Source organism: Aspergillus undulatus (genome assembly GCF_047715775.1).
Source record: "Aspergillus undulatus strain CBS 261.88 unplaced genomic scaffold BDV17scaffold_11, whole genome shotgun sequence".
NCBI lineage: Eukaryota > Fungi > Ascomycota > Eurotiomycetes > Eurotiales > Aspergillaceae > Aspergillus > Aspergillus undulatus.
In genome coordinates this window covers 583,970-609,572 of record NW_027396615.1, presented here as the reverse complement: position 1 = coordinate 609,572, position 25,603 = coordinate 583,970, and the positions used below count along the sequence as shown (strand labels likewise).

Sequence of the window (25,603 nt, the reverse complement as noted above, 5' to 3'; positions counted from 1 at the left end):
ATCTGCTGCTTGAAACAGGATGAAGCCGCGATGGCGGTCCACTCAACTCTCACGAATCTCCTCGGAGGCGGGCAAGGTGCCCCGTGCGGTAATAAGCAGGGTGCGTCTGGGCCCAGGGCCAGAGGGGACGATTTGACGTGCTTTGCAAGTGGGCTTTGAAACCTTCGGGCCAGCGGCTGTGGTAGTCTAGCTTCTGCTGAGATCTAGCACCAATTTTAGCAGGTGCAGGGCTAGACTACAGTAGAGTCATTAATTTCGCCACGGCAGGTTATGGGATTAGTCGATTGAATCAGTGTAGTCATATTGGTAGGGTAGGAAGAATAGATTAGACTACAAAACAATATGCCCGTGAACGCCGTGCCACCAAACCAAACCATGCTATATAGACAAATAGACAGACCCCGTCGTACTTGACGCCAATGCAAATAAAACACAAATCAAACCTGCTCTAGAACCCCGTCAACGACACCCTGCAATAGCTTAAGTTCATGGAACTTCGCAATGCTACTCAAAACCCGTAATCTCTTCATGATGTCCCCCCGGTTCATCGTCTCCATCCAAGCACCACTGCACGAGCAATGCTCCATGAACTCGCTGACCTTCAAAGTGCCACACTTCGAGCACTTCAGATCCTGCGTCTGCCAGGCAACAACCATCCCCCAGACCTGACCGATGAGCATCTCCTCCTGCGCGAGACGATCGTACTCAGTCTGACAAAACGGGCAGCGCCACGGTCTTGCCACAGAGCTTGCGCCTTCAGATCCAGAACCCGGCTCGGGGAGGACGTCCTCGTCACGGCAGAGGTCTAGATCACGAATGAGGCAGCAAGCGGCGCAGGTGAGTTCGGGAATCTTCAGACTGTTCCCCGGGTTCTCGAAGCGGCCTTCCTTGCTGAATTCGCGGACTTCGAAAAGGGCGAGGAGTTCGCGGCGGAGAAGGCGGGTCTCGAGTGTTGTTGTTTTTGATAGAGACAAGACCTGCATTAGGAGCTTGACGAGTTCGAGGGCGGGATTGCGCTTTTCTTCATTCGGGTCTGAGAGGACTCCTGGGAGGACGGGGAAGGCGTAATCGGATGTTAATTCAGGGTGGAGGAGTTCTTCGCGCTGCCGCCGGATGAGACCGGAAATTTGTTTTTTGAGAGGTTTGGAGAACCGCTCTGCGAGAGCGGCTGAGAGTTCCGCGTTCTCTTCGCCTGCGGGTGTTGTGAGAGGGATCTGGGTCAGGCGTGGGGTGGAAGAGTCATTGATCTCTGGTCGTTTGAAGCCGTGCATCAACTCAAGGTACTCCACGACCCAGTCATGGAATATGGTTTGCATTGGCGTTGGAAGGAAGCGACTAAGTTGCCAATGCATAACAGTTTCCAGCGGCTGCTCTTCCGCCTCCACAACCTCCTGGCAACCCTTGCCTCCGTAGTTGTATTCATCGTACCAGACAAGGTAGTCCCAATACTCTTTAATGTCAAGGTCGATGAAGTGGAAAAATGGGTTTCCTCGGATGGACTTGAGCACATACTGGCTGTACGCGTAGGCGTTCGCGACTTCCGTTTTCGAGGTCTGAAGCAAGAGGCGAGTCGGACTGGCGAAAACGACATTCGAGCCGACGCGTCGGAACTCGGCCATGAGTTGCTGGAAAGATTTCCTTGAGAGCATCCGCACATATTGGTGCAAGGAACGGTCGTAGAGACATGATGCTGGGCTCTCCACCCATCGAATCAGATGCTGCACCATGATATCGGCCATGTTGTTTCCTTGACAGGCTTCCGACCACCAGTGTTTTACCATCTCGCGTAGCACAACTGCACCAGCTGAGGCAAATGCCTTTTCAGAGTAAAGAACTCCAGATCCACCACCTTCAGCGGATGGACCGGACAGAGCGAGGAGTGAGTCGGCTCCTTCCATCTCATTGATGATAGAGGATGTGAGGATGGTGTTGATGGCCAGATTGCGAACTTCCAGTTCGACGCAGACGGTGGTATAAGAGCCCGGCACGTTGACAGATGGCATGGGAACCCTTTCCAGAGAGCCGGTAATGTCATCTTTCTCGTAACCTGCGTGATCCGGTCTCGCACTTGAAGACCACCACAAAACAACGTTGTTCTGCTGAAGTCGCCTGGCATATGAGATATCAATCAGGAACCGTGGATCGTCACTCTCGAGGTTACAAAGTGGGACATCGCCGTATCTGGCGAGCATGGTAAGATGCTGAATCCAAGACGAAAGGTAGAGATAGTGCGTCACAAGTCTTCGCGCGATGAAGGACTGCCAGCCCAAAGGTGGAAGGTCTATGTCTGAAACTTCTGGTTTTACCGGTAGAATGGGGTATTCCTTCAAAACCGGGATATCGTGGCAGAGACGGTTTCTCTGCTGTGATTGTATTATCATGACGGCCGGCAGGCTTTCGTCGCTCCGAAGCTTCTTGATCAAATCACCGACTTCCAAGTACGCCTTTCGTCTTGTCGTGATCTGAGTGGTACGGAAATGAATCTTCCTTTGATATTCGAAAGCTCCGTCTGCCTGACTATTAGACTGATCTTGCATCTTGCGGGCAAGCAGCTCTGAATAGATTTTGTCGACGTTTGGCAGACCTTGAACATCCCTGGCACGGTTGAGGATGACAATATGCGCTTCGCTCTTGGTGTTGGAGAAGATGGCAAAGATCTGCTTGTCGCCGGAGGAGACATGATACAGGAAATGATACGCCAGCGGCGAGTCTTGAAGGTAGGTTTGTTCCGTGGTTGTACGGCACAAGGTGGAAAGGTCAAAACCGCGGTCCAATCCCTCACCAAGCACGCCTCGCTGTTCTTCGTCAAAGGTGCAAATGCTGCCGAGTTTTAGGACTGCCCGAAGATTCAGTGGAATGTTCCTTTCGTAGACACCTTCAACACTTGGGTGTTGCAGGAGAACATCGATCTTTTCCGACTCCCGCAAGAAGGTTTCTTCGGATAGAGTAAGCTTGAACAAATGGACAGAGGGATGTCCGTTCGGTAATGTGTGATTGACCTTCTCGACCTCGCATTCTGGCACATCGACATCGGGAAGCGAGTCTTGCTTGAGATTGATGTAGACACTGCGAGGAACCTTGACCGTGAGGGCATGAATCTTGCGATCGATCAGAACAAACGCCCGCACGATACCAGGCCTAGTCGTTTCGGCGAGCTGCAAGACTTGCCATGTGCTGATGTATAGCAACTCAGCCTGGTTTCTAAAGAGGTGGCTCAATGAATCTCCACCAGTATTGGCCCTCTCACCGAACAGCTGTCGGCGGCGAAGTCGAGCTTGCTTCTGGATTTTCCATTTCTGCTTTTGGTACTTCAAGAACCCGACGTAATCGTCATTTATAGAAGGCATCTTTGGCGGGAGACTAGCAAAGGGATCCAACGAAGTCTTAGGCTGGCTCTCGGGATGCTTTCGCTTCCCGGACAGCTTATGCGGGGATGAGGATTTCAGCTTCTCCATTGAGCTTGCCATTGCTTCGTCCAGGTTGTCGGCATGTTGAACACGGTGATCTAGGATGTTGGCTGATATATCCGCCAATGGATTCTTCTCGGTCTTGCCAAACATGTCGGTCATCTTCACCTGTTTGAATCTGTCGTCCTGCTTGTTGATTCTCCGTTGCAACCATTCCGGGTGGGCAACCCTAGGAACAGGATTGCGTATCTTCTGGAGGGCAGCTGGAATCGTGATAAGCTTCTGTACGACAGACCCCAAGCGCTCCAGGTAGTAGTCCCAGTCAATCACGCTGCGGGGGTCCATGTCACCAGGGTCGTCCTTGAGCCATTTTCGTAAGAAGTGGCGCTTGATGCTCTCATCGGCAGAAAAAATGGTAACCGGAATGGCTCGTTCTGTGACAGGCGTATTCCTGGGTCTCGCTGAAATGATGTATTTGCAGTTAAGACCTTTATCCTTGACCATCTGCTCTCCTAAGAACTCTGCCAAGCGCCGCGCGGTCGTAATGGATGTTGACTTTTGGTTTCCATACTCCTCTAGTGTCTTTGTCATGCTTCGATTCTCGGAAATAAGCTCAATGAGTTCCTCATCAGCCAGCGTAGCTCCATGCTCATACAGTACGTCCAGCCATCTATCAGCCACACGAGCAACGGCAACATAAGTCTCAGCAAGAGTTGAACCCTCAAGAAAGAACTTGAAGATCTGAGTCTGGAAGATCTTGATCAGTTTCAGCTCTCCACGACGTTTAACCTCGAAACCCTTCAACTCGGCCAGAGAGCCATCGTCGTTGAAAACAGCATATCGCTTCTTCAAGTTCTTGTCTTCTTCCTTGGAGGTAGGCAAGATCATTGCTCGGTACGGTCCGTCGACTTCGAAAAAGATCGAGTTCTCACTGTGTGTCTCGTACTTGAATGTTGCAGGGTTTGAAAGGGCCTGGTACTGGTGGTTTGTGTAGCTGCCGTGGACAAGGTGATTTAACATGACACAAGGGTATGAGATTACCAGCTTCTTGCCGTTCTTTAAAGTGAATGAGAAATTTTCAGGGAATGTCCCCGGAAGCATACACCAGATACCGTCTGTGTCAAGCTCGAGTGGTCTGCCAATCCGCTCAACGAGCTCTCTGGCCATCTGAATGATACGAGCACCGGTCAGACAGGTGACACCAGCCATCTCCATAGAATACCATCGAGATCCCTTTCGCATGACATAGCCGTAGAAACTGTTCAAAATGACCTTGTGAGCAAGCTGCAGAGAGTCATACAAGACAATCATCTTCTTTGCTTCGTCGACCTCGCTAGCCGGGGCACCTGATGACTTCAGAGACTCGGTCTTGCCCTTCCACACTTTCTGCTTTCCCTTGAAGTCGTATCTTCGATCACGAAAGTCACGTACAGTGTCGACATAGAACGGGTTCTCCCGTTGGCAAATAATAGCCTCGCGGACCATCGTCTTGCTATCGTGGATCTTGTGATAGATTTTCTTGCTGTAATCCTGAAGACGTTTCTTGACGATGGCCGCTTGCTCATCCGCACTCATCTCGGTAAATGCCCTCATCGGCGCCTTCTTCGTCCTGCCAGGGAAGCGCTCATTATGAACAGCTTGCCTGATCATGTTGTATTCGTCACGTTTGGCTGGTAGGAATTCGCCTCGCCAGGCCCATGGTAGACGTCGATCGCAGGTCTTTCCAGGACGGTTGAAATCACATGCCGCACAATTAGATTCTTGAATGAGCGAGTCCGGCTGAAGTCGATTTGTGATCATGATGTTGGGATACATAGAAGCAACGTCCAAGTGGTAGATGAAAGGCACTTCGTTTCTCTGTGGATTATCCCTCAGATCGATGAGGAGCTTGGCAATCTGCCCCTTGATTTCGTCATAGTTGACCACGTCGTCGAGAGACTTCTTCTCTTCCACCTCAATGCTGAACTTCAGAGCCGCATCAAGATCTCGAAGCAGTTCGTCCACGGCGGTTGGGTCGACGTTGAAAGGCACGGGAATGTCACTTCGGAATACACCAGCCTCAATACTCTCCACGTGTCCACCGACATAAGTCTCCGACTCGAGCAGATGACCATCGTAGAATGCTTCAGGCGGGTCTTTATGCTTGTTTGGCAAGACTATGTTGCCCTTGTATGCTTGGACCATCAGAAGCATCTCGCAAAGCGTTCCGGTTCCTTTGCGTAATGTATCATCAGGGTTGAGAGGGAGAATGGTGCAGAGGGAGAAGATGAAGGGATGAATGTATTTCATGTACAGGTAGTAGGTGGCGACGGCATCTGAAACGGAGTATTCGGCCAATGTTTGCGGGCGTTCGCTTGCGTAGGGAGTCATGAGTTCTGGGTCGAGTTCGTCGGGGTCATAGCCGAGCTTTGCGACTGTAACTGCCTTCAAACCACGAGAGCCTTGCGGGAGGTAACTGTCTCGGTTGACCCATGCGAAACAGTCCATATGTGCGCAGTGATCGCTCACGTAAATGTCTTCGCTGTTCTTCCGAAATCCGATCTCTTTGTACATGTCAATGCCCAGGACACTTGCCCTGGCCTCAACGAAGGGCCAATCGAAGAAGTCACCGTTGTATGTGGCAATGACAGTGGGTTTCGCTTCCTGTATGTGTTCAAAGAACCTCTCGAGGACGGCCCGTTCGTTGGGCTCGTTGAAGATCATGAACGGTCCGCTATATTCGGGCTTGGGCGTATATTCGAAGTCGCCGATATCCTCCGACACTATCTCACGGTTGGTGATTAAGAAACCTTGGCCGTCAATCATGTACGATATCATCATGATCTGATCAATCACAGAGTCGGGAAATTTGAGCGGTAGTTTCGTTGTCTCAATATCAAACGCGAGAACCACGGGGTCCGCTCTTGTAAGTCGTTCCTCCAAGCAAGTCAATTCAATAACGCCGTGTTTCGCCTCTACGGTGTACCATTTCCCTATCCGTATATCTTGTCGAGTTGTTAGCTTCAAACCCAGGCATTGTCGGAAAGTGGCGTACCTTTATCAATTGCCACTCTAACATGGTACGGAACATCATATTCTCGAATATCAATTATAAAATCACTCGCATTAGTGGTGCCATTAGTTCGTGTCTCATTAATTAGTTCGTCATCGAAGAGATCGAATCCAGCGTTTGCGCTGTACGAAGTTAGCCCATGCCGTGAAACAGGAGTATGTCGACAGAAGCCAGAACCAACCTTGAGATCTCCACATAAGTATCCATCATATTAACGTTCTTCTTGTTCTTCTCCGCCAGCGGCAAAAGCGTCTTCCGCACCTCAAGCAGATGGCCCACGCTGGCGAAGTTCAACTGAAGAAACGTCCTTCGATGCCCAAGCAGATGGTTTGGCAGCTTGAGATCCTCTTTCTCAACCCTCCTTATCTTCTTTATAAGACCTTCGTACATCCTTCGACAGTATTCCTCCACTTCTGCCTCGTGGCCCGTCTTAACCGCAATGAGGAAATAAGGGTCATATTCCACAGTCGCCTTGAAACTCCCGCCGTCGTCCTCGAGAAAATAGTAGTCTACGCCGGCGCGGCCTCCGGGAACATTCGGGTCCTCTATCGATGTGCTGTGCATGTTGATGAGCCATCCTGCTCTCTTCTCGCCGGCCTCAAAGCGCGGGAAGCCCAGCGTTTCGTCGATGCTATTTGCCAGCCTGATAACTTCGAACTTCTCATCTTGGGATGTGGCTTCTGAGGAACGGAGGGAGGAAAATTCGACGGTTTTTGTTCTCTTCGGGTTGAATGATGCGGCGCCGGACCGGAACTTGCTGTTGCCATATTTACTGGGTTTTCGTGAAGGCATTGCGACACGCCCCGGCAGTTGAGGATCACTGCAGTGTGGAAAGAGAGGGTTGTTGGTGGAACATCGAACGCAATACAGACGGTAAGTGGATAGGAATCTGGCGCTTGAGGTTGAGAAACTTGACTTTGAGTGTATGCGCGAAAGATTGGTCTTCAAGATCTAATGGGTCTCGATTTGGCCCGTCGGAGCATGCAGAACCCATCAAAGGGCTCCGCGGCAGGGCCGACGCGTTCCAACCCGACGCGCTTTACTATACGCGTGCCGAATGATTGGCTGAGGTAACGTGTTCCTCGGAATAACCACCTCTTTCTGGACAGCCCGCAGCTATTCGGGAGAACTATATCCCGCGATATCATGATTATTGCAGGAAAGACTGGACCTGGCTGGCTTTTTCTAAGTCCACAGCACAAATCAAAAATGGCAGACGATACACGAGAGCCGGAAGCTAGAACATTCAAGGCACCGAAGCAAGTCGGCGACGAATCCTCGGAGCTTCCCTCGAAGCCGAAACCCGAGTATAAGCGCTCGCAATCGCAAGCCGGCAAACTATGGGAAGCCTTCGGCGACCCCGAGCAGCAGGCGAACATGCTACCAAACGCATCGGGCCATAAAGCGAACGATATGTCTATTACGGAGGCGATGAAGTCGCTGTCCATGAAGAATGCGACAACTTTCTACAAGACAACATGTGCCCGCGATTCTCTGCTTTACGGGATTGGCGCTGGATTTGGACTCGGTGGGGTGAGGGGTGTTTTGGGAGGTACGTATACTTGGTGACGGCATGATCTGGGTCATTTGTGTTGGATCTGACATTGAGTTCTGTATAGGAATGCGCTCTATCTGGAGCGCATGTAACTGGGCCGTCGGCGCCTTTGCTGTCACGTCTCTCGCATCGCATGAATTCTGCCGCCGTCGCCGGTTACAGGAATTGGATGGAATGAAGCAGGCTGTTGAGATGATGGGGCAGTTGAAGCTCAAGAAACAACGAGAGAAGGAAGAGCAGGCCGCGGAGGCCGCTCGTTTGGCTGAAGAGGAAAGGAAACGCAAGAGTTGGACGAATCTATCAAACTACAAGTTTTGGTAGAGTTTTTCCACATGTTTTGGAGTCACGGAGTCTGACCCATTTTGTACATTATAACATTGGGATGTACTTTTAATGTATATAGAACGCCATTCTGCCCGATTCATCATTCAAGAACACACACTCGTCCCGATATACCCAAATAACGCCGCTGTTGTTCGCCATTTCGCTCCATAATAAAGATGCAATGCCGTAAAAACGAGAGGGTTCCTGATCCCAAAATTCATTATAGAGATAGGTCAGACATCAAATTTGACCTTTTTCTGTATACCGCCTGATTGAACCGTCCGCAACTTATCCAAGTCGTTGGCAACCCGCCGTTCTCTGCGCTTCTCGCGCGCTTCTCTTGCTTCTCGATTTCTCCATTCCGAAACTTGCTTTTTCCTTTTCTGCGACCTAGCCCAGGCAATCGCTGCGGTGGGCTTGAAGCCTATACCGTTGATACCGTAACCATCATCGTCGGGATCCGTCGGATTATGACCAGTGATTTCAGAGTCATTCCATGTAAGCGCATTTTCTTTCACATCGCTAGAGAGTGTCGGCGACCCAGTTGAGCTGCGCGCTTTTGTGGGCGAAGGAGTGGTGCGTTTCTTTCGAGGACTTATGGAATTTTTTTGTCTTGAGCGGTTCACCGGTGTTTCTGGTATTTCGAGCTGCGACTGACCGTCGGCGGTCGTGTCTGGAGCATGTTTCTCTGACGGGGAATAATGGCGCTCTATTGCCGTAGAAGATACCGAGTCGGGCATATCATGTACGCCATGAGGACCATGGGAATTGGAATGGTTGGAAAGGCCGTTGGCTTGCCGGTAATGAAGAGGTGCTTGGTGGAGACTGCGATCGGGGAGCTGGTGGAAGTCGCCCCGTATTGCCAGTTGACCTAGGTGGCAAGCCACCACGGCTCGAGGGCTATACCTCCCATGGTCTTCCCAGTCTCGGACTTTAGCTTCTTGGGGACTAACGATGGATTGACTTGATTCTGGTGAAGAGGATTGGGTGGGATCGATCAAAAGAGTTTCAGATGACTCTTGCTGTCGAAATTGGGAACTAAATTGTAATGATAACTGCGATGCCATCATCTTCGTGGGGTTGAGCGACTGTGGGTGAGGAGGGGCATCGACGATGGCCAGACCTCCTATTTAGATGCAGCTTCAACTCCTACAATCTAGCTGCAGCGTTCAGAAAGACATCATGAGTAAGAGCAATGCAAGGAGGAGGGATAGAACCGCCCATTGTCAGGGCAGCTTGGAAGAAAGGAAGGCACAATGAGCTGGGAAAGCTGGTAGATGAGGGGACGGCCACTTATCCGCCCGGAAGGTTCCAGGCCATTGAGTGAGACAAAAATAGAAGATTCAAAGGTAATATTCTGTAGCTAAAACCCAAGTTTTGAAAGGCGGAGGCCTCAGACCGCATAATTTACAGAATAAAATCCATCAGATCATGGAGATAATGGAAACAGACAACATAGAAACCACAGCAAAGAGAATAAAGCAACCGTACAACGCCACGAAAAGACGCCCTCCTTTCCCAAGAAATTGTGGTTTTAGGCCTTTTTCTTCTTCTTGGATGGCTCAGCATCGGCGTCATGCTTCCGCTTCTTCTTTTCAACCGACTCGCCGGCATCCGACTTGCGCTTCTTCTTCTTCTCTTCCTTCTCGCCCTTGTCCTTCTTTTCCTTCTTCTTTTCCTTCTTCTCCTTCTTTTCTTTCTTCTCGACGTCGACATCCTGCATTTCTGCGTCGCTGTCGTCACCGTCAACATCCATGCCAGCCAGGACAGCATCCATAGCATTTTTCTAGTAGCAGTTAGTTGATGCTATGATCGAGATATATAGGTTCTAGTGTATAGAGAACATACCATAGCAACCTCGTTCTTGGTGGGGGGAGCACCAGAGGCATAGAATTCGAGGCGCTCCTCGACCTGCTTCTTGAGAGCATCACCGTACTTGGTTGTCGGCTCCTCACTGAAGTTATCGATTCTAGAAGCAATAGAGCACTTGTTGGCCAAGAAACGCGAAATACGGCCCTTGTTCTTAGGGCCGGCGCGGCCAATGAAAGAAGAGTGGTACAGAAGACCATACTTGGGAGTGTTTCCCTTGGTCTTCAAAGCTCTGAAAAGAGCCTTCTCAGCACCCAAAATCTGGACAGTGGAAGCAGGGTACTTGGAAAGGTTGGTCAAGCTTCCAGCGTGCGAGATGAGACGAGCACCGACGATATCTCCGATAAGAGCAGCAAGGTTGGGGGCGACAACGTTCATCTTAGAGACCAGGTAGGCGTGGAGGGACTTGCGGTACTTGGAGAGGCTGACGACTCGTGAAGCGAACGAAATGACGTTCTCCATGTCGGACTCTGAGATGTCCTGGCCCATACTGCGCTTCGCGGCATCGATGATGCTCTGAGCAACACCCTCATCATCTTCAACAAGAGCAGCGATGTCGTGCAGGCTTTCGTCAGTCAAGGACTTCTTGTCCTTGATGAAAAGAGCAAGTTGGGCGTAGCGTTGGTTGTCAGACACGATCTTGATGAGTTCGGGAAAATGCCAAGAGTACCACTCGCGCACTCGCATGGAGAAAGTGTTGATAGCCTTGTCGAGCTGGTCGAGGATAGCGATGGCCTGAATGATGTGGTTGTCGTCGCGCTGTACCGAGAACTTAACTTTCGCGCGGGAGTAGGCGTGACCAAGACCAAGCTGAGCAGTGTCCATATCACCCTCTCGCAATTGCTTCAACAGCTTGCTAGCGTGCAGCCTGACTCCACGGAGCATGTCCTGAACGACCTCGCTAGTGTCACCGGTTTCGCAGTCGACGAAAGAGAAGGCCGATTTGATGCTCGTAGCCAAGTTCCTATCCGCGAGACCCAGGGTGATGTTCTTCTTCTTGCTAGGCTTGGGAAGGTTCATTTCGAGGAAAGAAATAAGCGTTTCAGAGGCGACACCTTCCGAAATGTCGTTGATTTCGCTCAAGGCCTGCTTGTTGTTCCTATGTTCGGTCAGTTGCGGATCGCACACAAACGAGAATCAAAAGCATACTCAAAGGGCAGGAAGCTGGAAAGCTGGACCATCTTGCCAAACTTAGCCAGATCATTGACGCCCTCCTGAACCTCCTTCAGGTTGTGTCCCACGGTATCTCCCTTGTGGGCGACTTTGAAGAGCGAGTAGCCCATAGGGCCCTCGAAAAGAATGAAGTCGGCCATTGCGAAAGTGGGCTAAACTCTGCAGTACAAAATATATAGCACTGTCAGAAATAGTTTTTATTGATTCCCCCTTCGACTTTGGCAGAACTGTGAGGCTGTAGACCTGCTGTCGGCCGGCGTGGGAATTGACGAAAGAGCCTGGAGGGTAGATTTGCAGAGTCGAACCGTCGGAGCTCTTTTTTTTTCAACCGGCGCTAGTGAGAGTCCCGAATGTGGGCTTTTTGCCAAAACCACGCGCTCACCGCTCGACGGAAACCACCACTACGGGGTGTGCGGCTACACTTTCGCAACAGCAGGACCATTTTCTTTCTGTTCTCGTTTTCTTGCTCGTGACCTTCTCCTGGATATATCTGCCCATTCTTTCTTTTTATTGCAGATATGTCGGCAACGCAGCTGCTGAACCCCAAGGCGGAGTCAAGAGTATGGAGAAATGCCCCTCAGTGATTGTGCAGAGACTAATTGTGTATAGCGGAGAGCGGAGGCTCTGAAGGTCAACATCAGCGCTGGTGAGGGTCTCCAGGATGTGCTGAAGTCAAACCTGGGTCCTTCCGGGACTCTCAAGATGTAAGTTAAAGCTTGAAACTACACATGGTGCTTAGCTAATAAAATCAGGCTGGTGGACGGTGCTGGTGGTGTATGAGCTCCTGATGCCATTGAAGGAAACGCAATATCTAATGGTACTACGAACAGATAAAGCTGACCAAGGATGGAAACGTTCTGCTTCGAGAGATGGTAAGTTAATCTCAAGGCCCCAAGGAACTGGAACTGCAGCTAACAGTTACAGCAAATTCAAAACCCCACTGCCGTAAGACCTTCCTCTCGTTCGACGATTTTCCCGGATATCGACTGACATCAAAAGGTTATGATTGCTCGCGCTGCCACCGCTCAAGATGATATCACAGGTGATGGAACGACATCCGTTGTATTGTTGGTCGGAGAGCTTCTGAGACAGGCGGACCGTCACATCTCCGAGGGATTGCACCCCCGAGTAATTACGGACGGTTACGAGATCGCTAAGAACGAGGCTTTGAAGGTGAGGATGACGACCATAACGGTATCGGCGACTGGTGCAATGCTAATTGGCTTGCGATTAGTTCCTTGATCAGTTCAAGATCGAGCGCTCCGTTGACCGCGAACTCCTTCTTTCCGTCGCTCGCACATCGCTTAGCACGAAGCTGAACAGCGCCCTCGCCGAGAAGCTTACTCCCGATATCGTCGATGCCGTCCTTGCTATTCACCGTGCCCCGGAAAAACCGGACTTGCACATGGTTGAGATCATGACCATGCAGCACCGCAGCTCTTCCGACACACAGCTTATCCGTGGTCTGGCCTTAGATCACGGCGCTAGACACCCCGATATGCCGAAGCGTGTTGAGAATGCTTTCATCCTTACCCTCAATGTCAGTCTTGAGTACGAGAAGTCCGAGATCAACTCAGGGTTCTACTATTCATCCGCCGAGCAGAGAGATAAACTTGTGGAGAGTGAACGCAAGTTCGTGGATGCTAAGCTACAGAAGATTGTGGAACTCAAGAAGGCAGTCTGCGGCGACGATCCTAAGAAAGGTTTCGTCGTTATCAACCAGAAGGGTATTGACCCCCTGAGTTTGGATGTCTTGGTGAAGAACGGAATCATGGCTCTGCGGAGAGCTAAGCGGAGAAACATGGAGCGTCTCCAGTTGATTTGTGGGGGTATCGCACAGAACAGCGTGGAGGACCTTACTCCCGACGTTCTTGGGTGGGCCGGCCTTGTCTACGAGCACCAGCTTGGAGAGGAGAAGTACACATTTGTGGAGGAGGTCAAAGACCCCAAGTCCGTCACCATCCTTATCAAGGGCCCGAATGGACACACCATCGCACAGGTTAAGGATGCTGTCCGGGACGGTCTCCGATCAGTGTACAACACAATTGTCGATGGCTGCGTCATCCCCGGTGCCGGAGCCTTCCAAGTCGCCTGCCATGCCCACCTTACATCTGACGAATTCCGCAAGTCTGTCAAGGGCAAGGCCAGGTGGGGTGTTGAGGCATTCGCCGATGCCCTTCTTATCATCCCCAAGACCCTTGCCGATAACTCCGGTCACGATATCCAGGACTCCCTGGCCCTGTTGCAGGAAGAGCGGGCAGATGGCAACGTCGTTGGTTTAGACCTGAACACGGGTGAACCCATGGACCCCGTGCAGGAGGGTGTGTTCGACTCTTTCCGCGTCCTGCGAAACTGTGTTGCCTCCAGTTCGGGTATTGCTTCCAATTTGCTCCTTTGCGACGAGCTTCTGAAGGCTAGGCAGATGGGTAAACAGGGTGGACCCGGTGGCATGGAGTAAAGGTACGGATTGGACATACAAAATATTGATGCAAAATCATACTATCGGAAGTTGCTAGTTTAAACAGCTTCTGCCTAAAATGTATTGAATAGTGGTACATAAGACCATGAATCTAATTCTGATATGATGATTACTGTTATCTATAGTATGGAGCTTCTCAACTCCGTGAGAGCGGGATATGGTCCCTGCTCGCATTCCGTATCCGGCAATGGTATCACAAGAAACTTCACAGTACTAGGCAGACAACCTCAACAACTCGTTCTATTGCAAAAGAGGATATCATTCAGGGAGCCAAATAATCAAGCTGCCTACCGCAGAGTAGGCTTGGGCTCAACAAAGTAGAGTAGCAGCAATCACTCGTCATCGTCACTGCCTGGAATCTCGAATCCCCGGTGTGAAGCAGGCACCGAATAACCTAAGAATCCCTCTGCCCTGACGGGATCTCGTACACTAATATTACGAGCCTTAGCAAATTCGAGAACCTTCGACCGCCGAATAACAACAGGGACGGGCTCGCTCTCTGACTGGGCGCCCCTGCGTGTCTTCGAAGGCGATGAGGGCTCGACGGCGCCCAAGCCTCGAAGTGCGGTGATGACATCTTCCGTTAGCATCCCCGTAGCCTGTCCGATTTCCTGGACTGTCATGAATGCGTGCGGGTGATTCTTGCGGCCTTTCGACGCGGCTGGCTTCGTAGAGTGCGTCTTTAGGTCGTCGGGTGCTGCCGCGTTGGCGTTGGCGTCGGGATCAGAATCATGCAAAAGAAGATGTCGCGCGATTCGCTCCTCCCAGAACCGACTATAGCTTCTGCCTCCCATATCACTAAGTGGCTTTTCCGGACCGCCGATTAGGCTGCTATCCCGCTCCCAGCCGCTGATTTTGTAACTCACCCCCATCAGCAATTTTCCCAGCTGCTTATGTTGGTATGGCGGGAAGACAAGGATGCAGGCTAGGTTGTTCGCGTCCCAAGAAAGTTTCTCCTTCGAGAAGAACCCGAGGATATGGTATGTTCCGTCCGAGTCATTGTCGTCGGTAAAGACAAGAATATAATAGAGGAACGAGACAACGTCGAAAAAAACAGACTTGTGATCGAGAAAGAGTTTCGCGAACAGCGACAGATTCTGCCCGAAGAGCTTGTTCTCTGCGCCGTCGACTTCCCAGACCGAGTAGCCGCTGTAGTTGTAGACTTTTGTTCCCGGGGGTACCGTTCGGTATGGGCAGAGTCTGGCGTGGTTTGCGTGTGTTTGTATGTCGCATGCGTACCGAAAGCACCATCGGCAGACGTAAAGGGTGTCGGTGTCTTTGCTGACTAGTTCCTCGGGGTAAATGGATTGATACCACGTCTGGAAGCGCAGGTTGCCGAGCACGACGTGCTGAACATTGCGGGTCAAGGGCTGCGCTGGGTGGCCTTCGGCGGCCATTGAGTGCAGAGAGCTTTGCGACAAAGGTCTAGGCGGGTTCGAATCTTGTAGGTCCCGGGATTATTGGGATCAAAACGCGTGGGGAGAAGCGGCCCTGGGACGGGGCCATTGGCGGTTAATGTTGGATGGCCGTTTCGCGGGTGACTGCGCGCTCTCGGCCAAATCAGACTGCCATTATGAGCCGTAGTGATGGTCAAGATAGTTCTGGTCACGAAAGCCGCGGTGCAGATGCCCGGAGCGCGGCTGCTTTAATGTCGACGATCACGTGCTTGGCCTTCGGTAGAACATACAGAAGCGGCGACGAGACAGAGACGAGCTTTGCGAACAGTTTGTACTCAGATTAAGAAGCTCATGATCCCAGCACGATCTAATACAAAAGGCTCTGCATTACAAGTAACTCTGGACGTAGCTCCCCAGGTATCATCGAACAAAAGCATAGATCAGTTGATCCACCGGCGGCCATTCAAGACGCGGGGTAAGGCCAATCATGGTTGGCTTTCGGCCTGTCGAGCTTCACCAGGACCCTTCCAGATTCCATGAATCCAAGCTCCTCCACTATACGTAACTATTTTGTTGCCTGCGTCTCCTCGACCCGATTGACTTATCGCACTGTGAGCACGGTGGCAGCTTACATTCGCCTCTTTCTGTTGGTGAACGCGAGCAGCTTTGATAGGCCCTCCTGACTCTGACTGAGAACGTCCAGGATAACTGCTGCAGGCAGCAGTTATCGTGTCCCCCAACGCCACCCTCTCTTTCTCCTCTCAGGAGCCTCTTTCATCACTCTCATAAGCTTATCCTCCGTCCTCATTCTCATTTCCATCCTCATCTCCTACTTTCATCATCTCATCGCTGCTCTTCGTGACACCCTTCGTCATACCTTCTTTAATAGCTGCGGACTTTTGATATATTCCTCATCCACTGCCAACTCTTTCGGTCCAAGTGGGCCCTGTCATATCAGCGATGCTTAGGCCGTTCCTGATAAGGGACCTCCATGAGGACTCCCAACTGCACGACATCATCGAAGATACCGCCTCCGATCTGTATAATGCCACCGATGTGAGCGTTGGCCCTCAACGACGACATGGGCTCGTGCAGTTGGCTGCTGCAGATTACGATGAAATCGCCTACACACATCCTCAAGCCCGTCTAACTTATCTAGATGAGGACGATGGAGACATCATCACGGTAACTGCTTGTTGCAACCTTCTTACGTTCAGTGCATCGCTAACTTCGTTTTAAGATTGGATCTTCGCTCGAGCTTGCCCAGCGCCTTGACGAGCCGCCCTCGCAAACTACAGATACCTTCCCTGCAACTATCCACTTGTTTGACATTCGTCGAAGGCAATCTATCACAGATCTCTGGAAGAAATTCGAATACAACGAGCATGCGTCAGTCCGTGAACTCACCAATACAGATGTCGCGATAGACAGCTTGGAGGAACGTGCCACTGCGTCGCAATCCCAAACCAGCACCAAAGAGAGGTCGAACGTGCAACATGAGCAGGCGAACACAGCCACGGACGACACATCCGAGTCTTTTCTTTCGGCTTTTGAGACAGAAATGGCCAAACTGATGAACGAGTCGCGGCGCTTAGACAGCAACCCTGAGGGCGCGTCATCTTCCAGAGCGACGCAGGCCGAATCTATCCCTAATCTACCAAGGGAGACGGCCGAGGCCTTTGCTTCCGCCTTGCGAAGTCTCATGGAGGTGGCGGAATCCATCAGCTCTGGCGTAAAGGCCAGGATACCAGAACTTGAAAGACATTTGGACAACGCTAGAAGGTCTCTCCCAGGTGAGATCACAGACTCCATGCGTAATGCCTTCCTAGCATTTGAGGCGCAGGTCAGGGCCATGGCCACCACTATCAACAACATCCCAGAAAGCATTAGCCGAGAGAACGGGCCGGGCAACTCCGGCCTCTTCTCCGAACTCCCTACACCCAATGGCGTCTTCAACGGCTTACGTGAGATGAGCGTGCAACTTGGTGGCTTGGGCCAAATGTTGGTCGATACTATCTACGAATCCAGTCGAGGCGCTTTTCCAGGGCAGGCTAGCAACCCTTTCTTCAACTTCCCCAATCTCCCCGAGTCAAACAATAACTTACCAGCCGTGCCGAACAATGCAAGGGAACAGTCAAGGCCTCAACATGACATGACCTCGGGCTCAGGCAACACGCCACCTACTATGCCCACTTCGAATGCTGGTTCCCACGAGACCCCGGGGTTTCAGGCTCGGCCAGGGTCCGTTCCAGGTTCTGCGCCAGGCTCCACACTCCCACGTGCCGGGAGCCAAACCTACCCCATTTATAACGACATATTTGGGGGGGCTCATCGATGGTCTGACATTCGCCCGCCATTCATACTGCATTCATCCCCCCCCCCAGCCTCTGCACCTACCAACCCTGGTCCAGACGCGTCTTCTCAACCCCAACCATCAATCCCTGAACACCCAGCGCCGAGCCTTGAGCCTCATTCATCCCGGTCATTGTTCATTGGTAACGTTGGTTTCAACGTAACTGAGAAAATGGTGAAGGATGTTTTCACATCTAAAGGTCTTCGACTCGAGGTCAATCTTCCACAGGATTCCAGAACGAACCAACATGCGGGGTTCGGCTACCTCACCTTTGAGTCTGGTGTGGAAGCTTCTCTGGCGATGAGAGCATTGCAGGGAGTCATCATAGATGGGCATTGCATTAATCTTGAATACATTGATCATGCCCCCATCATGTCCTTGAATCGAGAACCCGAAGAATCAAATGCTGCAACGGGCCCCTCGCCTCAGACCTCAGTTGTTCGCCACGAGGATGCCGATGATGCTCTAGCTTCTGCGCCTGACAACACTGACCCGAAGCCAAATAGAGAATCAGTGCATGACTTGCTTGCTCAAACAGAGGCCCGCTTCCCACCAGTGTCTCAGCTAGATGCGCACATTGTTGCTGGGCAATCGTCTAAAGAGTCCCAATCTACCACGTCACAGACTAGAACCGTTTTAAATACAGGGGATGCCCGACCGACCCCCAGAGAGAGTGCTGGTTCATCTCAACTTCCTGGTTCCTTCCCACAGGATGTGCACGATGGTCCTTCCGAAACCTCTCGAGATTTTGAACAAGAATCTCCAACGCTCGGACTCAGTAGGCGCCTAAACGCATTTCAAGAATGCTTTTTACCGCCGGTCCTGCCTCCTTCAAATCCCTCCCCTACAGATACCACGAGAGTACCAGAAGACCAGAGGTCTTTCGACGCTTCTGGATCCCAACCTAGATTGAGTCACCGAGCTACTGAGTGCCACTCTTATCAACCGATTCCCACTCACCGGATCCCGTCTCCCCCCCGGTTTCGCGAACCTAATGGGCCGCAGCCACTGAGACGGAGACCCAAGCCCGCCGAGCGCCCCTCTTGCCAACCGATTAACCATCGTCAGTCTCCCCGCGGGGTCATCCAACCTATATATCCGCAGCCACTGAGACGGCGAGCCACCGAGCACCACTCTTACCAACCGATTATTCCCCATCCACCTCTCCGCGGGGTCGTCCAACCTATAGAGCCGCAGCCACTGAGACGAAGAGCCACCGAGCGCCACTCTCTTCGGGACAGTTCACACATGGGTCCTCGTCATCGGGCCTCATTCCATCACCTTTCGCAACCTACCCCGGAGCAAGCACAGCCAACGGCGATCTTGGGCACTCACGAAGAAGAGCCAGCTTCCCAGCAGACCAGGAATGAGGCCAAACAACAGCAGAGACAGCGCGCTATGGACGAGTGTGTCTCGAGGTTGGTTGAGATGGGGTTCGGAAATGAAGAAGACGGTGGCACTCAACGATTGTCAGTCTACGCGGCCGCAGCCAAGTGCGATCTTTTTGGAGCAATCGATATGATCGAGGAAGAGCGCGAGGCATACAAGCAACGAAAATAGTTTCTTGGTTTCTTTATTTTTAACATTCTCAGCGGATCATTTCCCTCTATACAGGTCCTTCTGGCATGATGATTTCGGATTAAATTGACCTCGTCTTGTATGTCTCGCTGGATATTTGAATCAACCACTCTCCGCAGATTTAATATGGTATCTTCCATACGGGTCCGTACCCTAGTAGGGTTCATATATCCATAGTAGTGCTACTCCGTTCTCCACACCTTGTCTACCTGCCCGCCTTAGTTGCTCATGCGCGAAATATTGGAATGGAATCATCTTCTCAGGCAGGTGCGATGGAGGCCCGGTCGGTCACTCCTTTCTTCCAATGGTTTCCATCACTCCTTCCTACCCTTGTTGTCGACGCACTTCAGATGGGAAGGTGCGGCGGAGCATCGTTTCTTCCTTTAGGTATCCAACTGCAATTGATCGCGCCTTCCTACTTGGGCCCTACAATAATATAGTTACCCTTCACTTTGAGCGATTATAGCGCTGAGGACTAAATCAGATATCTTTCAGATTATCATGGATATATTCATGCTGAACTAAAGAATCTTGCGATACAGAGACCGATCTACATGTATTTCTCACTCCGAACCAAACCGTCACCGTCCCTTGTTCCCTGCACTGCGGATAAACGGCTCGAGCGGGAATACTTCGTTCTCGGGCTTCACATCCTCGTAGATCTGCGCCCATCTCGGGGCCAGAAAGTCAGGCGTGTGCCATGCGTTCTGCATGTCTCGAAGCCACAGACGGAGATGTCCTCTAGTCAACCATCAGCACGTTTCGTTCCAGCATAAAGTTCAGTTTAGATAGAAGGTAAGGGGACCTACTGCTTCTCCTCACTATCAACAAACCCATCCCTCGCATGAAAAATAGCCAGGTTATTCACATACTGAATAGCACCTTCCTGGAACTCGGTATTCACGCAGAACCGCTCGCCCGTGAAGTGCAGCGTGTCCAGGGCTTCAGCCTGCGCTTCGCTAATAGGCAGGATGTTAGGGTTGCGCGGGGGAGAGCCGAAGCCAACGAAGTACCGCCTCCCATTACTGCAATGACATGCGCTGGTGTGTAGACTTTTCAGGATTCGCAGGAAAAAGGTGAATAAGCGGCCTCTCCATCCACTGTCTCTCGGCCTTCTCAAAAACCTCCATATCCCAGCTGTTTGCTAGCGTATGAATAAGATCCGGCCTCGTCCGCGCAATCTCGTTATACACGCGCCACGTACTAGCAAGTTTACTCGCGCGCGCCCTCCCCCTGGGACCGCCGTCTCGAGCGCGAATAAAGCAACAATATCCCCCGAGTCCGTGTGAAACAGCTGTCCAGTCATAGCTCTGCGCGAGGGTTTCGCCCCCCAGACCAGATCGCCTTCTAGCTGTTGAGGGGACCCCTCGGGGACTTCGGATTCGAGCCCGCCGGCCGCAAGACGAGCAGCGGCGCGGGCTTGTCATTTTGCGTAGTCGGGAGCGTAATCGATGTCTAGCTATTGCGGGGGTTACTCGGATGCAGGAGTGACCAGGTCGCGACTTCGGTTGTTGACATGGCGGGCGTTGGTGGTTGTGTCAATAATGTGGTTGGGAAGAGAGGGGTTTGGGTAGAGCTGTGACTGTGAGGGGCACTTAATGCCTGTTGCTTACGCAGCAGGACTATTCGGTTCTGTCTGGCTCTGGCTCTGGCTAGATTCCAGGTACATTGAGAGACGGAATCAATTTCAACTTAGGAGTACCCTTCTATACCTTGATCTCGCGGGCATCACGCCATCTGCCTCGACTCGAGGGAATATCCGGCTGAGCGCTCTTCCGGGGTTCGATGGTCCGTCTATTAGGAGCTTCATTTGGAATAAGTTGGGTAACGGCTATGCTGAAGACGGAAAGTGAGGTTTCATATGTACGTGCTTTTGGTGGAGAATGATACCATTGAGCTTAGGTATAATCCTGCCTACTATGCCCGGGTTCCCCACTCCTCAACCGGCAGCGGAGATAAGGAGGCGTAAACCTTACGCTAGGAATGATATTACGGAGTACAAAGCAAGTACGGTAGCTATATATTTCGACTGAAGGAAGACGGCAATTCGGAAGGAGTCCGACGTGCCCTACTATCACTCCCTTGGCACCTCCAACACCAAGTATACCATCCCCACCTCCAAGCATTGCTAGGGATATAGATCAATAGGAGCAAACATTCGTGCTTTTCGCGGTGATGGTATGCTTTTTGCATACCGTTTGGTGCTCCAATTCGAGTAGTGAAGATTTGGAAAGACGACTCGTAGGAGATTGCAAGTTGTAGGCCGCTGTATCAGTTTGGGAAGCACATCTCGTCGCTCCTTCACGCCTCCCGAAATCATTGGGATCTGCCCAAGATGACTGCTTCTAAGGCACACGGTAAATCAGAAGTGACGCCTCCCGAGGAGCCAGCTCCGACTGCTTCTGCAACTGCAAAGCGCATCGGCAAAGATGTTGATGTTGGCGTTGGCGTTGACCTTGACACTGTCGACGAGATCAGCCGCGGGGCAGCCCTCACCGCGCTGACCATTGAAGAAGAGCGGAAGCTAATTCGCTGGGTCGACTGGTGTCTGGTGCCTCTTCTCTGTATGCTCTACCTGACGAAGAAGATCGATGAGAATAATGTAGGTTTCTCCCCCGAATTGAGAACCGAGATAGTTGCTGACGAAATGACCTCAGGCTACCAATGCGCGAATCCTGAATAAGGGTACCGATCGCAATATCATGACCCATCTGGGGATAACGTCTGATTATTTTAGCATGATTACTGTTCTTTATGCTGTAAGTGAGAGGAAAGCATGCAGTTGCTCGCGTCAAACTGACTGTTCTTCCCAGGTGCCCTATGTCTTAGCTGAGATCTCGTCCAATTTGATCTTGAAGAAGGCCAGGCCGTCTATCAGGCAATTTAGAATTAAGTTCAGTTGGTAAGCCGCTTGCTCAGATGAGATTTGTGGGTGGTATCTGGATTGACCTCCAAGGGGCATTGTCACGGCTTTGCACGGCTGCGGTCGAGAATCTGGGTGGCCTGTACGCTGTACGCTTTATACTTGGGTTGGTGAGTTTATACGGTCTCGTACCCGTCGAAGGATGATATCTGACGTTATATAAGACTGAGGCTGGCATGTTTCCTGCTATCATCCTCCAGATGACGTACTGGTATCGGCCCGATGAGATCGCCGTCAGACTAGTTTGGATTTGTGAGCGAAATATTTCCGGAAGGCCTTGCAAGTCGTAGCTGACAAGCTCAAAGACAGTGTTGGTAATATGACCGGGGTCATAGGCGGTGTTCTTGCCTATGCTTTCCACGGCGTCTCCGGGGCTGGCAATGTTATGCTTGAGTCCGTCAAGCCACTGTCAAATACTAATTTACTTGTAGGTTGTTTATCATCGAGGGTGCTGTGACTATCCTTTTAGCAGTTGTCTTGCTTTTCTGCTTACCCGACTGTATGTAAGATACACCTGTTTGCTCACATCAATGTTGACCCAGGCTGTAGTCTTCACGACAACAAAATGGCTCTCCCCAACCGCAAAAGCCTTCCTCCAAGTGTGCCTGCCACAGAACTCACCCCGCGCCGCAGAAAAGAACTTCATCTTCAAAGAGGTCGTCGAAACGTTGCTCGACCGCAGACTATGGTTCTTCACTCACAGCTGGGTGTGCATGACGAGTGGAAGCAGCGGCGTCAAGTTTTACCAGCCAACCATCATCGCCGACATTGGCTTCAGCGACATTGCAACGGCGCAGATCCTCAATATCCCCATGTCTGTGCTGACAATCATCTTCATCATCATCCCTTGTTACTCGGTGCTGGTGGCGTACCCGAATGATATTGGCGTTTATATTGCCATGAAGATCGGCAATGCAGCTTCGGTCACTTGGTTTCCGTACGTCCTTCCCTTACTCTCACGAGCATGCTCTGTAGATTTCTGACCTTCCCACCTCGTAGAATGATGTGGTCGTGGCGCTCCCAGAGGTCGTGGCGCTCCCAGACCGTCAACGGAGCCACTAGGTCGGCATTCGCCATCGGCTTCGTCAACAGCTACGGTCAGGTCGGTGACGCAGTCGGTCCGCAGATGTTCAAGGACAAGTACGAGCCCCGCTACCAGCTACATTTGGCCTAGCGATGGGTCTTGTGGCTGCCTGTGGATTGACAAACGCGTACACATTGTGAGTGACTTGTCAGACGGAGAGCGATACACGCAGGCACAAGCTCGCCAGATTGAGAGCTAAACGGGAGGATGAGGCTGTTTTGGTGATGTTGAACCATGATCTTGAGAGGGCGCGGGGTTGTGTTGTTGATGGTCTGATGATCAACCAGAATATATATCTTTGGGGACTTCCAGCAAACGTTCGGGTCAGTCGAATGTCATATCCTAGGCGGCATGAAATGCCTTCCCCACACAAAGTGTAAAGAGCCAGAGAGATTCGCTTTAGTATAAATAGATATAGTCTTGAGATTTGACGAAGTTTATGAGGCTAACAGAATATCCTGGTGGTGTTTTTGCTCTTACTGATTTATCGATACGAAGATCTTATCCTGTCAAGCTGAATCATCACGAATTCTCCCGTGACTCGCGCAACAACTACCAGCATCCACTCGTTCAAAAATTGAAGCCCAGCCGCTCGCCAGAAGAAATGCAGACATGGCGTCGCACCTTCGTCACGTCTCTCGCCAGGTTAAATCATAGACTACCAGCTCAATCGCCGAGCCTAAGGCTCTTCCGATGCGCCCAGATCCTCCGGGAAAGCCTGCAGAAGCCGTGCGCTCTCGAAAACCAGGAAGTCAAAATCAATGGCTTCATCCGCTCCATCCGCAAACAGAAGCGTCTTGCATTCGCTGAGATCTCCGATGGATCCTCTCTGCGAGCTATTCAGGCAACCTTGAAGCCTAGTCAGGCAGCCGAGTACGTCGTCGCGTCTTTGCGAGATTTCTCGAGGACTCCTCTAACTGATCTACACATTGCAGGCTATCGACCGGAACTGCGCTTGAGATATCCGGTACTTGGAAGGCTTCCCCGCCGGGGAAGGAGCAGTCCCATGAGTTGCGAGCGACAGGGGTGAAAATCGTGGGCAAGACAGACTCGGAGGTTGGTCACCACCTTTGTTTCGAAGAACATCAACTCACATTACCCGTCTGCAGACCTACCCCATCCAGAAGAAATACCATAGCCCCGAGTTTTTCCGTTCAATACCTCACCTCCGCTTTCGAACACCGTTTAACGCTCTCCTTGCCCGCTTCCGTTCCGAATGCATCTATCAGCTTGGAAACGTTTTCCACGCCGCTCCAAACGGTGGGTTCGTACAGGTCCAGCCGCCGGTGATAACATCGTCAGATTGCGAAGGCGCGGGGGAGACATTTGCTGTCCTTCCCCGGGAGACATTAGCCGCTGGTCTTCCACGGACAGAACAGGAACATTTCTTTCGAGCACCCAAGTACCTGAGTGTATCGTCGCAATTGCATCTCGAAGCCTACGCCGCTGAGCTGGGAAATGTCTGGACATTGGCGCCTATGTTCCGGGCCGAAAAGAGCGACACACCAAGGCATCTGAGCGAATTCTACATGCTTGAAGCAGAGGTGAACTTCCTCTCTGATCTGGGCGCTCTCACCGACGTAGTCGAGAATCTTCTCCGTGACCTAACGATGCGACTTTACGAAACACCAGCAGCGCAAGAAATCCTCTTTGAACACCGTGGAAGTAGCCTGGAGTCGGAGTCAGAGATGCCGCTAGGCCTCCGCCAACGCTGGGTCGATCTTATGGACGGGCCTAAATGGCGCCGGATGACCTACTCAGACGCCATCGCAGCATTGCAGGAAGCCGCCTCCGCGGGAGAGGTGGTCTTCGAGCACGTACCCACCTGGTCCGGTGGACTGCAACTCGAACACGAGCGATATATCGTCGGCGTCCTCAACAAGGGCCACCCTGTCTTCGTGACAGATTACCCCAAAGCCATCAAGCCGTTTTACATGTCCCCTTCTCACAACTCCACCACCAGCGGCGAACCAGAACCCGGAAAAGAAACAGTCGCCTGCTTCGACCTCCTCCTCCCTGAAGTTAGCGAAGTCGCTGGCGGCTCGCTCAGGGAACATCGCCTCCCAGAACTCATCCAGAACATGCGAGAGCATGGCCTCATCAAGACTGCCGCAGTAAACACGGGCGAGCCAACATACCCGCATCTTCTCCCCGGGGAAGACTTGAGCCATTTGCAATGGTATGCCGACCTGCGGCGGTGGGGTTCAGCGCCGCATGGCGGGTTTGGTCTTGGATTCGATCGCTTTTTGGGATATTTGACTGGCGTGAGCAGTATACGGGATACTGTTCCGTTTCCGAGATATTTCGGGAGGGCGGATTGTTAGTGGTTTGTATTATTGTATATTATGTACATTACATTAGATATGAGGAGCATATGATTTCCGCTTGTCAAGGAACTATTGAGTATAA

At 51.6% G+C, this 25,603-nt stretch overlaps 9 protein-coding genes across 9 annotated transcripts; 4 read left to right on the top strand and 5 right to left on the bottom strand.

Moving 5' to 3' along the window:
* Nucleotides 1-218: 218 nt before the first annotated feature.
* Nucleotides 219-7,428, bottom strand: BDV17DRAFT_23812 (DNA polymerase epsilon catalytic subunit POL2). Its single transcript, XM_073755894.1, has 3 exons — nt 6,641-7,428; nt 6,442-6,581; nt 219-6,391 (listed from the first exon to the last, which is right to left on the bottom strand). Exons 1-3 carry the CDS (start codon nt 7,249-7,251, stop codon nt 438-440), a joined length of 6,705 nt encoding a protein of 2,234 aa, XP_073618069.1. The 5' UTR covers nt 7,252-7,428; the 3' UTR covers nt 219-437.
* Nucleotides 7,429-7,668: 240 nt separating this feature from the next.
* Nucleotides 7,669-8,335, top strand: BDV17DRAFT_289215 (uncharacterized protein; the record flags this gene model as incomplete). Its single annotated transcript, XM_073761614.1, has 2 exons — nt 7,669-8,011; nt 8,079-8,335. 2 exons carry the CDS (start codon nt 7,669-7,671, stop codon nt 8,333-8,335), a joined length of 600 nt encoding a protein of 199 aa, XP_073618068.1.
* Nucleotides 8,300-9,667, bottom strand: BDV17DRAFT_23770 (uncharacterized protein). Its single transcript, XM_073755891.1, has one exon. The coding sequence runs from the start codon at nt 9,406-9,408 to the stop codon at nt 8,572-8,574; it is 837 nt and encodes a 278-aa protein (XP_073618067.1). The 5' UTR covers nt 9,409-9,667; the 3' UTR covers nt 8,300-8,571.
* A 205-nt stretch (nt 9,668-9,872) lies between these two features.
* sik1 (snoRNP complex protein NOP56) lies at nt 9,873-11,520 on the bottom strand (the record flags this gene model as incomplete). Its single annotated transcript, XM_073761613.1, has 3 exons — nt 9,873-10,124; nt 10,187-11,306; nt 11,357-11,520. The coding sequence occupies 3 exons, from the start codon at nt 11,518-11,520 to the stop codon at nt 9,873-9,875; spliced, it is 1,536 nt and encodes a 511-aa protein (XP_073618066.1).
* Nucleotides 11,521-11,563: 43 nt separating this feature from the next.
* On the top strand, nt 11,564-14,015 carry BDV17DRAFT_23837 (chaperonin-containing T-complex subunit CCT6). Its single transcript, XM_073755900.1, has 7 exons — nt 11,564-11,940; nt 11,990-12,084; nt 12,133-12,154; nt 12,211-12,252; nt 12,305-12,325; nt 12,380-12,553; nt 12,615-14,015. Exons 1-7 carry the CDS (start codon nt 11,899-11,901, stop codon nt 13,836-13,838), a joined length of 1,620 nt encoding a protein of 539 aa, XP_073618065.1. The 5' UTR covers nt 11,564-11,898; the 3' UTR covers nt 13,839-14,015.
* On the bottom strand, nt 14,015-15,736 carry BDV17DRAFT_23766 (putative histone acetyltransferase (MysT1)). Its single transcript, XM_073755889.1, has one exon. The coding sequence runs from the start codon at nt 15,254-15,256 to the stop codon at nt 14,192-14,194; it is 1,065 nt and encodes a 354-aa protein (XP_073618064.1). The 5' UTR covers nt 15,257-15,736; the 3' UTR covers nt 14,015-14,191.
* A 270-nt stretch (nt 15,737-16,006) lies between these two features.
* Nucleotides 16,007-19,292, top strand: BDV17DRAFT_23685 (uncharacterized protein). Its single transcript, XM_073755875.1, has 2 exons — nt 16,007-16,441; nt 16,497-19,292. Exons 1-2 carry the CDS (start codon nt 16,217-16,219, stop codon nt 19,167-19,169), a joined length of 2,898 nt encoding a protein of 965 aa, XP_073618063.1. The 5' UTR covers nt 16,007-16,216; the 3' UTR covers nt 19,170-19,292.
* Nucleotides 19,293-19,768: 476 nt separating this feature from the next.
* Nucleotides 19,769-20,705, bottom strand: BDV17DRAFT_289209 (uncharacterized protein; the record flags this gene model as incomplete). Its single annotated transcript, XM_073761612.1, has 4 exons — nt 19,769-19,928; nt 19,997-20,331; nt 20,392-20,606; nt 20,663-20,705. The coding sequence occupies 4 exons, from the start codon at nt 20,703-20,705 to the stop codon at nt 19,769-19,771; spliced, it is 753 nt and encodes a 250-aa protein (XP_073618062.1).
* A 2,994-nt stretch (nt 20,706-23,699) lies between these two features.
* Nucleotides 23,700-25,577, top strand: BDV17DRAFT_257420 (asparagine--tRNA ligase SLM5). The gene is made up of 3 exons (XM_073757192.1): nt 23,700-24,067; nt 24,130-24,250; nt 24,304-25,577. The coding sequence occupies exons 1-3, from the start codon at nt 23,799-23,801 to the stop codon at nt 25,516-25,518; spliced, it is 1,605 nt and encodes a 534-aa protein (XP_073618061.1). The 5' UTR covers nt 23,700-23,798; the 3' UTR covers nt 25,519-25,577.
* Nucleotides 25,578-25,603: the final 26 nt, after the last annotated feature.

Coding starts and splice junctions, on each gene's coding strand:
- BDV17DRAFT_257420 (XM_073757192.1), top strand. CDS start 23,799: ATGCAGACATGGCGTCGCACCTTCGTCACGTCTCTCGCCAGGTTAAAT. Junction 24,068..24,129: donor AAGCCTAGTCAGGCAGCCGA/GTACGTCGTCGC, acceptor TACACATTGCAG/GCTATCGACCGGAACTGCGC. Junction 24,251..24,303: donor TGGGCAAGACAGACTCGGAG/GTTGGTCACCAC, acceptor ACCCGTCTGCAG/ACCTACCCCATCCAGAAGAA.
- BDV17DRAFT_23812 (XM_073755894.1), bottom strand. CDS start 7,251: ATGCCTTCACGAAAACCCAGTAAATATGGCAACAGCAAGTTCCGGTCC. Junction 6,582..6,640: donor ACTTATGTGGAGATCTCAAG/GTTGGTTCTGGC, acceptor AACTTCGTACAG/CGCAAACGCTGGATTCGATC. Junction 6,392..6,441: donor TAGAGTGGCAATTGATAAAG/GTACGCCACTTT, acceptor CAACTCGACAAG/ATATACGGATAGGGAAATGG.
- BDV17DRAFT_23766 (XM_073755889.1), bottom strand. CDS start 15,256: ATGGCCGCCGAAGGCCACCCAGCGCAGCCCTTGACCCGCAATGTTCAG.
- BDV17DRAFT_23770 (XM_073755891.1), bottom strand. CDS start 9,408: ATGATGGCATCGCAGTTATCATTACAATTTAGTTCCCAATTTCGACAG.
- BDV17DRAFT_23685 (XM_073755875.1), top strand. CDS start 16,217: ATGCTTAGGCCGTTCCTGATAAGGGACCTCCATGAGGACTCCCAACTG. Junction 16,442..16,496: donor ACGATGGAGACATCATCACG/GTAACTGCTTGT, acceptor CTTCGTTTTAAG/ATTGGATCTTCGCTCGAGCT.
- BDV17DRAFT_23837 (XM_073755900.1), top strand. CDS start 11,899: ATGTCGGCAACGCAGCTGCTGAACCCCAAGGCGGAGTCAAGA. Junction 12,085..12,132: donor CCTTCCGGGACTCTCAAGAT/GTAAGTTAAAGC, acceptor TAATAAAATCAG/GCTGGTGGACGGTGCTGGTG. Junction 12,554..12,614: donor CTAAGAACGAGGCTTTGAAG/GTGAGGATGACG, acceptor GCTTGCGATTAG/TTCCTTGATCAGTTCAAGAT.